Raw genomic sequence first — 13,873 nt, forward strand, 5'->3', positions numbered from 1 at the left:
TCCTCTTCCGTTAATAATTATTATTCACAATGAAATTATAAATTAATCAAGCACATGACAATCAGTGAAAACAAAAACTAAGAGAACAACAATTAATTATTTCTGCGTGTAGGCCTACTTGACTACTTGAAGGGTCACTTATTTAGGACTATTTGGAGGCGATTTGGTGTCACAAAGTATGACTCATCGGGTAGATTCATTATGAAACAAGGAAAGTACTAGCAACATATCATGAAGATTATTTTGGTCTCTGATAAAGAAAAATTCATCCTAATAGTGGCCCCCGGATGCAGTGTTAACAAAATGGCATGAGAGAGACACAATCCACACAGCTGATAAAACAGAAACAATGAGATTGCCTATCCCACTTCCCACCACTGGAGGGGAGCCCATCTGCATGTGGCTGCTCAGATATTTGCTTCTGCGCAGGGTTCTTTGCGAGCAGTTTATCTATAGTAGGGCCTGCCTACCCCTGTACCTTCAATGAGATTCAAGAGCTCCACCCAAAATTGACATCAAATTCATAATCTGATTGTGAGATTCCGAATAGGGTTTTTTTTCTAATCTCAGGTCTCTCACAATCCAAAATAATGTGTTCAGCCATCTCATTCAGCTGATTAAATCATTTATATCTAGGATTTTCAGTTGTGAGTCATCAAATGTGCAAGTGTTTTCAGAATTGACTGTGTCTTTAATAAGGGAAATAACTTGTGTCAAGGACTTTAGCTTTAGCTTCATCACCCAGCTTCTAAGCTTTAGCTTTAGGTTTAACTTCATCAGCTAGTTAGTGAACTGGGTGTTAGTGTCTCTAGTGAGTTTTTTTGCTGAGTGATTGCCAAGACAACTCTGCCACTGATGATAGTACTTATTTCTGAATCATTTTTAATGGCTTGGGGTAAGCAGTTGACTTTCTTATACCAAAAACTGGTCAGGCCAATAAAATGCTTCTCGCCATTTCTCGCTAATTGGTCAGTGAGTTCATTGCCCCTAAAACCAGCTTTTCCAGGAAGATGGCTGAGATGTACTGAATTATGGCTAACTAGAACGGATAAAGACTCAATGCATTCTCATACCAAACTTGAAGAAAATTCTGTTAAGTGCCTTAAGAATGGCCTGATTTATCAGATATTATCACTATCCATCGATCAACATATTTCCTAGTCAATTATATATTAGTGATGGTTGCCAAATAAGTCTGCAGTCGATTTGTATGAAATTCTCAAACAGTTTTGAAGATAGCCCTCACAATTTTATAACCCCTGACAAAAGCAATAAGTACCTATATCATTTCATTGTTAATAGACTATTTTCCAGAAAATAATCTTTACATCTAGCTACATATACTATAGTAAGAGACATATTAATGCAAGCCTGGGTTGTGGTGCGGTGTTGCTACCTGGAACGGAAGAATACCTACAGATGGAATAATCGATTGAATTTAACAACTGATCAATCGTTATTGCTCATTTGATTTACTTCTCATCTATTTTTCTGAATCCTTTACCTTCACGATTTAAATCCTCATGTGTTTACACTATGATGTAGAACATGAGCAAAAAATAATAATAAAAGAAAAACCAGCAAAATAATCAAACACAGAATAACAAAACGGTTGTAAACAACCAAAACGAAGCCGTCATTGAGTCGATTCATACTGAAAATCAGCTAATATGACAATGTGTGGCCTCAAGGTGAGGGGGAAAGTGCCTATATGGCCTGGCTTGCAATGCTTGTCTCGTAATATAGCAGTTATGTGCACGTGATTTACTGCTAAATTATAGGCACATCTTCATTAAATAAAATTAACTATAACATTTATGTTTAACTCTAATAAAAATACTCTAATAACTAACCTTCTTCATCATTCACTCGACGAAGTATTTTGACATAGATATCAGAAGTCTTGGAAAAATCGGAATGCTGTATGCAAATATCTTTCATTATTTTGATTACCTTTTTTCTGACATTAACTCCTGTGTCCTGGAAGAAGTACATAATTTTAAAAAAACTAGTTACAAATGTTCTGCAAACATACTTAACTATCTATTTTATAAATTTTAAATAACATGAAATTATTTCTTAAAAGTAAAGTAAATTTTCCTGAATATACTGTAAATATTAATTATTTTACTTCTTTGTTTTATATATTATTAGATCTTTAAATTATACGATTTATGTAATCTGTCAAAAAAAGTACAATGCAACCCCGTTAAGTTCAACTCCTGTATGTCGGATCTCAATGTAACCCGAATAAGTCCAAGAAAATGTTAAATTAGCTTTTTGTCCTCCACCATGACTGCCGAGCATGAAATGCATGTTTTGTTCATCAGTAGAATTAGAACTCACTAACTACATGTATTGCGAGTTGTTGCAATAAAGTGCCGGTAACAGGGAGGATACTGACAAAGAAAACACTAAAAAAATTGCAGTTATAAGCCATGTAGCAGAAACATCTCATTTGGGTGAGTTAATGGTTTATTTTGAGCAACAAGAAGAGAAAACACCAGCTGAGCTCTTCATGTTGAAAACGTTGCGTGACCACATGACACGGAAACAGCATTCAAAGTTGACACTCAAATTAAGAAAATTCTTTCAGAAAAGTTAAACTGTATATATTGTATAATACTCTATCATGATGTGTATTTTAAGTATTTTCCCCTTTAAACAAATATTGCATTGTTTGTATATGTTGTTCTTTATTTTTTTCAACATTCGGTCCGGCTAGTCTGATTTAATGAGGTTGCACTGTAACAAAAATTTTTCAATTTCAGAATTGTATTAGTCCAATTTGCCAAATTGGATATTTAGTCTGTTGCGAACTCTGTCAAAAAGGTTATGCTGTACGAACACATATGTTGGTGCAATCAGCAATATTTTATCTATTTAAAGTATCAGAGAATTTGAACTAAATTTTACTAGAAGAACGGAATAAAGTATACCTATATTTAAGAAACAAACACTCCTTTTGGTAAGTCTGTTTTAAATAAAATAAGGGTTCAGAAGTCATATAAGGATTTTTAAGGCCATGAAAACGTAATGTAACTAGTACTCTGGAAATAAAGAAGAGGAGAGCTACTGAAATGTGTTATAACAGTTGATGGAGCATGCACAAATGGATGTGTCACTGAAACAAAGGCTTAACCCAGTTAAGGCATTCTGGAGTGCCAAACCGAAAAAACCTTAACTAATGCAATTGAATTTTAAGGTAATCCTCCTGTTTTAATGACAGTGCATTATGAGTTCTAGCCATAGAATCAAACTATCACTGAGGAATACTACTTCAAATTAAATGCTGTTTGCATGAAGTAATCCAAAAATATTCCAGGATTTGTGAAGAAAGAATACACGGCTTTTGCACCATGATAAAGTATCTACCTACATATTAATGCTTGTTCATAAATTATCTGCCAAACACAAAACTGTTACATCGCCCCAGCCTCCATATTGACCATACACGGCTCTTGTGACTAATTTCTGTTCCCAAAAATTGAGAGTACCATAAAAGGGTGATGTTTTGCCAATGTTGATGAGATAAAAATAGAACCACTAAAGAAGCTGAAGTTCTCAACTTTTTATTTCTGAAAACGAGTTATTATTTTATTATTATTATTATTAGTTCAAGAATATAACCAATGTAACTATGTAAATTATATGTGTATTTTGTAATTGTTATTTTGGTAAAACTTGTACCATGTTTTAAAGAAATAGCTACCTAAACTGTGTCAGTTAAACATGTTAATTGTTAATGTAGTTAGCAACTTTTATCTGAATTAGTAATATTTGACTATATGTCTTATCATATTTGACGCCATTTCTGTCCTTAATGAATACGAAAATAAAGCAATTGTCTATTGTCTATTGTCTATTGAAAACTGAAGAGGTTAAATCATTGACCAGACTTACAATCAGTAAATCTCCCTAGACTTCACTATAATGAAACCTTAACAACATGAACATTAACTCTAATACTGTTATTTTATTAAAATTAACAGAATGAACAGTACACTGGATAACGTACTAGTATCCTGCCAGAGAGCATTTCGTAGTACTTGACCAAGAGTGAAGGCTGGGTAAGCACAAACTTGCCAACGAGATCTACCGCAGCCTCACGTACTGACGCTGAGTGGTCTAGGAAGGAGTGATTGATAGCTGCCTGGACTGTCTGTAAGGCCAGTACTTCCTTGTCTACTTCCATCAGGGCAGAGAGGCATTTCATGGCCTTGGCACGCAACAGTACAGATGACTCCATCAACACTCCCAGAATCTGTCACACCCAATGTGAGACTAAACTTTTGATCATAAAGCATTATGATAATTAATAAAGTAATCTATAAGTGTGGCTCACACAACTAAATTACAAAACAATAATAATTAATGTTTTATTTCAATTTGTTCCTTTTGATAGCCAATCTATGGTTTAAATATTTATTGATTTTATTAATTTGTATAAAAGTTCAATATAAGCTGCAAAAATTAATATTTTTATCCTTTACTTAGGATAGGAAGGTTGTCCACAGTTATACATATTTATAATAAATCACAAGAGATCAGCATAGAACTGTGAATGTGTAATCAAAATGTCGGTCAAATCAATTAAAAATTATTCAATTGGCACCGAAAAACATAACGTCATGTCAAGCTAAATGCTGTGGGTATTGTGAATATAAGAGTGGATTAAGTAAAAATTTTCTTAGCTTAAAAACTGATAAATAATTATTTTTATATTTTATATGTTTAGTAACAACCATGAACTATTTATAAAATGTTTAATGTTTTGATGGATGATTTGACCGGGAATGACCTCAAGAGAATTCATTGTCTTAATGAATTGAATAATTAAATATAAAGTATGTTTTAACGACTAGAATATTACTTACATGTTTCAAATAAATTGTAAACCTCTTTGAAAATGGTGTTTTGAATGACAGATACTTCAACAAAAGTCCAGCACTATTATAATCAACACATGTATGTAGCAATTCACAGTTTAAGCCTCTCTTTGCAGTGCAATTTTCAAATAAGCCAACTTCACTCAGCAGAAACTTCTTTCTTGTTTCAGCTACATTGTTCACTCTCAATGCCTCCTCTATATCACTATGCATTTCTCCATTGTCATCTAACTTTTCTTTGTTTGTGTCTAAAACATAAAAATCCAGTAATACATGTTGACGCTGCATTTACAAACTACATTCCAATCCTTACAGTTACTCATTGAACTGGTTAATGCTATATGACCAACAGCTATAGCTATGATGCTGTGAGCCAGTGGATGTAACATATTGTTCTAAAGCTGAAAGTTCTAAAATATACACTAATTCATATACATTTGACCTGAGGCAGCAAGTTACTTACCTGTTTGTTTCCTTTTAGAAGATTTGTCAGATTTAGGGAACTTACTGGAAGATGTGTTACAACTTGTACAATTATCCTGGTACCACACAAAACCAGATAAAGATGTCTGGAATTAGATATTGTAGGATCTCCTTGCCCCTTCACTGTCAAGTAGTTTAACAGCACTCTTTGTATCAGCTGAGTCTTCAACTCCTCATCCATATCATTCTGCAAAAAAATACAAGAAATTTGTCTCTTGTGGATTTTTTTCTGCAGGAAAGCTCTAATTAATAATAATAAAAATGTACCTTAATGTTTTTATTTTGGTCCACTTCTTCCTCAAATTTCATATCCCTGATAATTTGGTCGACAGTGCTCAACTTAATTTCATATTGCTTATCATCTTCATGCATTCCTGCTACCAAAATTCCCAAAAAATCTAAGGATGTCATTCGAAGTGGCATTCCTTCTTTTTTGTTGATAAGACTGGCCACCTAAAACAGTAGGTTTGACTAAGGTATATTTAAAAGTTAATTTACTATATTAGTATATATTACAAGATTTATAAATTCCTTATCATTCATTACATGACCTTGGTACAAATAATATATTGTTATAGAAGAAACCATATTTAATTTAGTGATTTCCAGGACAAATAAACCTATTATTTCATAGGGTCTGAACCAGAAAGATAAAAATCGTCTCCTTAATCTAATTATATCAACTAAAACCAGTCTGGTCAAAACCTACGTATACTCATTATATAAGCTCAATTTTTTGTGACATTACCAATAAACAAATGAGAAATGAAGAGGAACAAAATATTATTGTAGATGTGTTTAATAGAAGAAAGATTAAGGGGGCACTAGTACAATATGACATAGTAGAACAGGATTACAAATCCATGCAACAGTTACAATACATTACTTACTGTGGAGAACAGTGTTTGAATAAAATACACAAATCCCAAATACACTTTACCAGTTTTAGGATCAAATTCATGTAACTGTGCTGGAAAACTAATCATGATTCTACTGAGAAGGCTAGATTATTAGGAGATTGTGTTATAAGAAAGAGTACACATACAGATTGAACAATAAACATTTTTTTGAGAGATATTTTGAGGAATTAGTATTTCTTGGAAGTAATATTTTTAGATTTTGTTTTGGTGTTTTATAGAGGTGTTTTATGTCACCAACCCAAGAGACTTTTACAAATCAATTAAAACTTTCAAGAAGGGATACACACCAAGCTCATATGGCGTCAAAATAAATGGAAGGATCACGACAGAAAGAAATGAAGTTCTCAAGGTGTGGAAGGATTATTTTGAAGCTTTACTTAATGGGGAAGTTAAGAATAATATTAATATGGACGTACCAGTGTACAACCTGAAGTAAAAAAACCCACATTAGAAGAGATCCGGGAAGTAATTAGAGGACTTAAGAACCACAAGGCACCAGGAAGCGATGGAATAACTTCTGAAATGTTAAAGGCTGGAGGTATCGAACTTGCGTCTCAACTGCACAAGCTTATAGAAGACATATGGGAAAAAGAAGAGATGCCTTCGGACTGGGAGGAAGCCATAATTGTGCCTTTACACAAAAAAAGGGACAAACAAGAGCCAAATAATTACAGGGGAATTTCATTGTTGAATACTTCATACAAGATACTGTCAAAAATAATACAGAAAAGATTAGAAGTGTACACAGAAGAAATAATTGAAGATCACCAGGCAGGATTTCAAAAAGGAAGGTCGACCATCGATCAAATATTTGTTCTAAAAGAATCAATAGCCAAGCACTGGGAATTTGATAGAGCATTGTATGGATTATTCATAGACTTTCAGAAAGCTTATGACAGTATCAATCGAAATAAACTATGGGAAAAAATGGAGCAGTATGGAATACCTACAAAACTAACGAAAATGGCAAAACTTAGCTTAGAAAATTCCAAATGCAAAGTTAAAGTGGAAAATGAATATTCACCTGAGTTTGAGGTAAAAACAGGGGTGAGACAGGGAGACAGCCTCTCTCCATTACTGTTCAATTTAGCCCTGGAAGAAGCGTTGAAAGAAATAAGAAATAGGAAACTAGGTATAAGCATTGGAACTAAGATAGGAGCACTGGCATTTGCGGATGACGTGGTGTTAGTTTCCAATGACAGAGATGAACTGATGGAGATGACAGGAATATTAATAGACAAAACACGGTCAATAGGACTAGAAATTAACGACGCTAAGACAAAGTTGATTTATTTTAGGCAAGGAAATAATGGTAGAGAAGATTTGGAAATACTGAACCATAAATTCGAACAGGTTGAAAGATTCAAATACCTCGGAGCAATAGTTAATTCAAAGAGTAATGAACTAATAGAAATCCAAAATAGAATAAATTTGGCAAATAGAAGCATGTACGCATTAAATAATATTTTAAAATCAAAATTACTGTCTTACAAAACAAAATTAAGAATATATAAGACTGTTATAAGACCAGTTCTTCTCTATGGAGCAGAGACATGGATTATAGATAAACAGGCAGAAAAGAGATTGGTTACATTCGAGAATAAAATTTTGAGGAAAATTTTCGGACCTATTAGAGATGGAGATGGATGGAGAATCAGGCACAACCAAGAAATCAGAGAGATGTTTCAATCTCCAGACGTTGTAGGAGAAGCAAAGAGCAAGAGACTTCGGTGGGCAGGCCATGTGATGAGGAGGGAGGATGATAAATTGATTAAAGAGGTTTGGAAACACAATCCAGTTAGAAGAAGACCTCGAGGTAGACCCAAAAATCTCTGGAAGGACCAGGTGGAGAAGGACTTGCGGAAATTGAGAGCGGGTCAGGGGGATTGTGAAGACAGGGAGAGATGGAGGCAGCTGGTTGGCGAGGCCAAATACCACCTAGGGTATCCATGGCCATGGGAGTAAGAGTAAGTAAGTTTTATAGAGGACTAATTTTGGTTATATACAGTATATACAGTATACAGTAACCTGTTATAATTACCAAGAGGTTTCCAAGAACACAGAGCATCAAGCCAGCCGAGGACCACTCTGGCTTGTTGTGTGCAGTGAGAAGATCACGGATGAAGTTCTCGAAGAGCAGTTTGTAGACAGAATTCTCACTCTTGCTGCTACATTTAGTCAACCACATATGCAGGAACTCGTGTGCAGTTCTGCGAGCCAGAATTAACTTGGAGGAGATCACTGAGTCAATATCCTCCTGTTGAAGAAAGTGTTTGCTTCTATAAATATTTGTAAAATTTTGATTGTTGAGTCATTGTACAGTGCAAAATGTTTCCAAAATTGTCATATGCCATATTTTTACAATTATATCAAACCTTTTGAGATCATCCCATAACACAAAAAGTAAGCCAATAATAATACATTATTTTAAAGAGATTTGAGGATAAATTTATATATAGCTAGAGAAAGCACACGTACAAAAAAATTTGTCATTATTATCCAAGCATAGATGCTGCAACAAAATGTTTTGTGAATTTAGCAAATGTCTGAAAACCTGTTATTCTGAATAACAAAAAATAAAGCTCGAAATTATTTTAGAAAACCAAGATATTTCCTTATTTTGGTTATCAACCTACAAGATAAAAACCTATGTGTGTGTATATATATATATATATGAGTGCTTGTATATATATACAGTAGAGTCCCGTTAATCCGACCTAATTGGGACCGAGCCCTGTTCGGATTATGTGATTGTTGGATTAGCCGGAATTACAGAAAAATACGGTTTTTTAAACTTGAGAATGGGTCTATTTTGTTATAGAATTATCACATTGTTTATTAAAAACATGTTTTATGACTGTTGCATTGTATTTCTTGACAAAATAAACGTGTTTGCGAATACTAAGCACATTTACCGTATTTAGCGTGAGAGTTCTATTGTTTAGGCAATGTGAGCGTACTGCATATTGTACGGGTCCACGCGCTACGGGTCAGACTGTACTCCCCCTCCCACGGAGCGGCGTGCCAAAAATACACACACTGACTCATAGAATAGCCGCACATTGCGCTGTAGTCTGCATTGTGTCGTCTGTCATCTCAGTGCAAACATCGATTCCACTGTTGTGATTATTTGCGTAGTAAAAGTGTGAGAGCTGATTTTTATGGCGAGTAAGCGAAAGCATACTACCGTCACTCTTAAAGACAAGCTAGAGACGCCCTACAGCGTTTAGATAAGGGTGAAAGTGTGACTAAATTGGCAACAGAGTTTAATGTTGGCAAATCTACAATTTGTGATTGGAGGAAAAATCGTGCAAAGCTTGAGCAATATTGTGCTACTTCTTCTGGCCAGACTCTTGAAAAACAGACAAAACAGTGAAGCAATCTCAGTATGATAAAGTAGATGAAGCGCTTTTTTGTTTGGTTTTCCCAGGAAAGGGAGAGAGGAACTCCTTTAAGTGGGCCTATTGTGGGTAATTGAATGAATTAATGAACAGCGGTGAATGTTTTCATGCTAGTACTGGGTGGCTAGACCGATGGAAGAAGCGCCATGGAATACGGCAGTTGACAATTACAGGAGAACAACTTTCATCTGACCACGATGCATCAAGGGAATACGTGAGTAAATTTGAAACTTTGATATTGGATGGAAATTATTCTCCACAGCAAATTTATAATGCTGATGAAAACCGGCCTCAACTTTAGAGCACTGCCTACAAAGAGTTTGGCGTCTAAAGAAGAAATCCATGCTCCTGGTTTTTAAAATGAGCAAAGATCGAGTAACAATAATGGCATGTTCTAATGCTGCTGGTAATCACAAGCTTCCACTAATGTTGATAGGGAAATCTGCTAGACCTAGAGCTTTCAAAAATGTCAATATGAACTCATTGCCAGTTTATTACAAGAACCAGAAAAAAGCGTGGATGAACGGACAGTTGTTTAAACAATGGTTTCATGACGAGTTTGTACCCCCGTGTCCAACAATTCAGTAATGACAATGATTTACCCCCACGTGCTATTCTCTTCATTGACAATGCGCCATCGCACCCAAATACCGAAGAACTTTCTAGTGGTGAAATTAAAGTATCATTTTTACCTCCAAATGTTACAGCCTTATTGCAGCCAATGGACCAAGGTGTGTGTTGCAATCACTTAAAACTTAAATACCGCAAGCAGTTTTTTGCGAAACCTGATTGTAGATGAATCAGTCTCTTTGGTTCAAAAAATAAAACAAACTAACATCAAGGATGTTGTGTATTGGATTGCTGATTCTTGGGAGAACATTACAGACCAAACTTTGAGGAAGTCTTGGACAAAAGTATGGCCTACCCTTGGCGTTCCAAGACAACCAAGCAGACAACGATAGAGAAAATGTGTTACGGCTAGTTCAAGCAATTCCTGGTTGCGAGAAAGCAGATGAAACAGACGTCAATGAATGGATGGTAGCAGATGGTGCGTGCTCCGAATTCCTAACTGATCACGACATAGTTGCGGCAGTCACTCAAGAATCAATCGAGTGTGAGGAGGAAGGAAGTGACGATGAGAACCTGAGTGATAAAGAAGAGTTTGGTGCCACACGCAGACGGTGCAGCAGCGCTTAACCTTGCACTACGATACTTAGAGCAACAGGCTACTGCTACACCTGCCGATATCATGTTATGACACGATGGCGAAACTACGCGTCATCCAATAGACTCTCTTCAATGCGACAGAAGACAATTACTGAATTTATGTCTTTTAACAATTAATATTGTACTCAATAATAATATCAGTACTGTACGTCCAATTTTGATTTCACTTAATACAGTAATTTAACTCATACTTAACCTATAAGTTTCAATTTGGGTACTGTATTTAACTTCATTATTTTTGTACTGTACCGTACACAATTTGTCTTAATAAAATACTGTATGTCTATTTAATTAAAGTTTTCTTTGTTTATGTACGAAATGATGCACCCATTTTCATTTTTTTAAATAATTAGTTCCTATAACTGTTCATTATCGTTATAAATAATTCCTGCTGGACCTGTTCGGATTAACCGACGTTCGGATTACACGTGTTCGGATTAGCGGGACTCCATTGTATAAGCACTCAATGTTGTATTAACACGTTAGCTGCCCCACCAGCTAGATCTGGCCGGCAATGATGGAATGCAGGTTGAGTTTCACAGACTGAAACTGATCACTGCTGCGATCTATTGGTTTCAAACTGAACTGACAGTATACTGTTTAGAATGGGCTATACAGAAAACCAAGACGTTTTATTCTAGTTCTTCATGAGTGGACAACAGTTTAGGTTTCAAATTGAAAAGTTTTCATGTACTTCTGTCGATCAGATATATCCAGCAATTATTTTAATCTTCAATGTTTATTTTAAACATAACAGAATACTGTGTACTATTGTGCTTTAACAGAACAATAATCAAAAAATGCCTCATGTATGTACTTCCTTAAAACACACAAGTATGGTTTGTCCTCACACTGGTTACAGAAAGTGTTCAATTTTTTAAAGTTCTTTGCTCCCTTACGCCCAAGTTCTGTTACTGTTTTCTTGTAACATATTGTACTACTTTTCCTCATTCTGTGTCTGGTTTTTTTTCTTTCTGACTCAGTCAAATAATGATGCTCCGTAGCCCTTACAGGTGGAACAACATCTTCTTTTAAACCCATTGAGGTAATTACAACATTCTCCTTGATGGCAGTTACAGAAATACTGTACTATTTAACTCGTCCACTAGCTGCTGGTTTGGCTTTGACTTTGTCCGTATAGGTTAAATACAAGTTAACCATTGATGTATCAAGAAGAAACTCCTCTGCCACTTTGTGGTATGGATTTTCGTGCACCAGTATTGTACAGAGACATTTGATCAAATTTATCTATCATCATGTTCGCATTATTGTAATCACCAACAACATTATAGTAACTTGTGGTTTCGAAATGGGTATTTAATGTTTGTTCTTTTTTACTGTTTCTATTAAATCAATCCTGTGCAGAGTAAATAGCATGCACATGTCTTGTTTATATTTTCATCTGTATTTCCATCTGGAAACAGCTATGAGAACTATACCATCTGTGTTTTCATGTGATGTAATTTATCCCTCTTGGAGAGGCAGCAACTTCATTACTTGAACTGATAGGTTTTCTCTTTATTCTCGAAGTTTTTCAACTAGGTGTGTGTCGTTTGATAATAGGGTGTTTGCCAACTTAAGTGATTGTCTACATACAATATGTGACTCTTGTACAAGTTTTCCATTAGCTCCATAACATCAGAAGTTGCCATCATCTCATTATCATTTAAGCTGGTGCTTATTTCCATGTATAGCTTAGTTTTAAAAGTTACCCATCCCCCCAAAGAAAGAAACGTTTGCCTCCACACGTAGTCCTCAAAGAACCTTTGCACCTCCCTTACTTATGTTTGTACCCTCAAAATCTGAGACTTTTACAAAATACAATCAAATTTATTCTCTGATGTCCTTGGGGCTGAGAAGATATGCCACTAGGAAGTTTTTCTTACTTTTAGATATGGCAGGATAGTTTAGCCATATATATTCCACTGATTCTTCTACTTCTCCACAGAGTCTGCATTCATCAGTCTGACTAAGACCCACCTTATAAGATGTTTTCGAAGAGGATCATGTCCTGTCAGCATCCTCAATCTTATATCCTGCTTACTTTGTTCTAAGAGAGATGACCACCCTTCAGCATAAGAAGAGATAAACATTTTTGATTATCTTAATCCTGAAACCCTATCCCAGTTAAAGGATCTAATCCTCATTTCCCAATATTTTACGAGAGCTTTACTGTAGGAGAAGGTTACTCCAAAGCCTGGCTCAGGCCCCTACCATAAGGGATTCTGTACCTATGTTGGCGAGGGTATCTATCTGCTTTTTCCTTTCCATGAATGCCCATGGTTGGCACCCAACCGAGTGTAACTCTAGACTCCATATTTCCCTATCTTCAATAGAGACTACATATGGTTTATCAAAGGAGTATTTCTTGAGCATTCTTTCTGATATGTTGGTTAACATTTCAACCTGATGAAATTCCTGGGTTATGTTCATGTGCCCTTCTGAGGAGGTAGACTTAATTATCTTTGTACCCAGAAGCTTCATTGCACTTAAAGTGAATATTTTCTTCACCTCCTGCCTCAGAGTGGAGTAACTCAGAACCGCTTCAAGTGCCAGGGTTGGACAGGAGTTCATTGCCCCTGTGGTGCTTGCACAAGCTAATCTTTGAAAACTTTGTAGCCTCTTGGCAGCTGTTTTCTTTTCTACTTTCGGCTACCACACTAATGCAGCATATTATGACCATTGGTTTTATAATGACTTCATAGATCCAATAAATTATTTTGAGATTCAGTCCCCATTCCAGTCCAAAGAGTCTTTTACAGGCCCAAGGGCCTTTGTCGCTTTAGATACTGTGTTCTCAATATGTGGTTTCCAAGTCAGCCTCTCATCCAGGACTACGCCCAGATATTTGACTGCATTAGAGTGGTTTATCCTGATACCTTCCAGAACAGGTTGTACAAGCTGGAACTTACTTTTCCTGGTAAAGGTTATCATACTTGTTTTTGATGGGTTA

General features: G+C 35.6%; 1 protein-coding gene across 1 annotated transcript in view; it reads right to left on the bottom strand.

The window, feature by feature from the left end:
- LOC124371428 (nipped-B-like protein A) overlaps nt 1-13,873 on the bottom strand; it is a 106,191-nt gene that overhangs the window by 78,781 nt on the left and 13,537 nt on the right. The window contains exons 5-9 of the mRNA XM_046829759.1: nt 8,334-8,549; nt 5,353-5,428; nt 4,878-5,137; nt 4,019-4,264; nt 1,854-1,980 (exon numbers count right to left, since the gene is read on the bottom strand). Coding sequence (XP_046685715.1) covers nt 1,854-1,980; nt 4,019-4,264; nt 4,878-5,137; nt 5,353-5,428; nt 8,334-8,549 — 925 coding nt within the window. The remainder of the gene's footprint in view (nt 1-1,853; nt 1,981-4,018; nt 4,265-4,877; nt 5,138-5,352; nt 5,429-8,333; nt 8,550-13,873) is intronic.

Source organism: Homalodisca vitripennis, unplaced genomic scaffold, assembly GCF_021130785.1.
Source record: "Homalodisca vitripennis isolate AUS2020 unplaced genomic scaffold, UT_GWSS_2.1 ScUCBcl_1376;HRSCAF=4923, whole genome shotgun sequence".
Classification (NCBI taxonomy): domain Eukaryota; kingdom Metazoa; phylum Arthropoda; class Insecta; order Hemiptera; family Cicadellidae; genus Homalodisca; species Homalodisca vitripennis.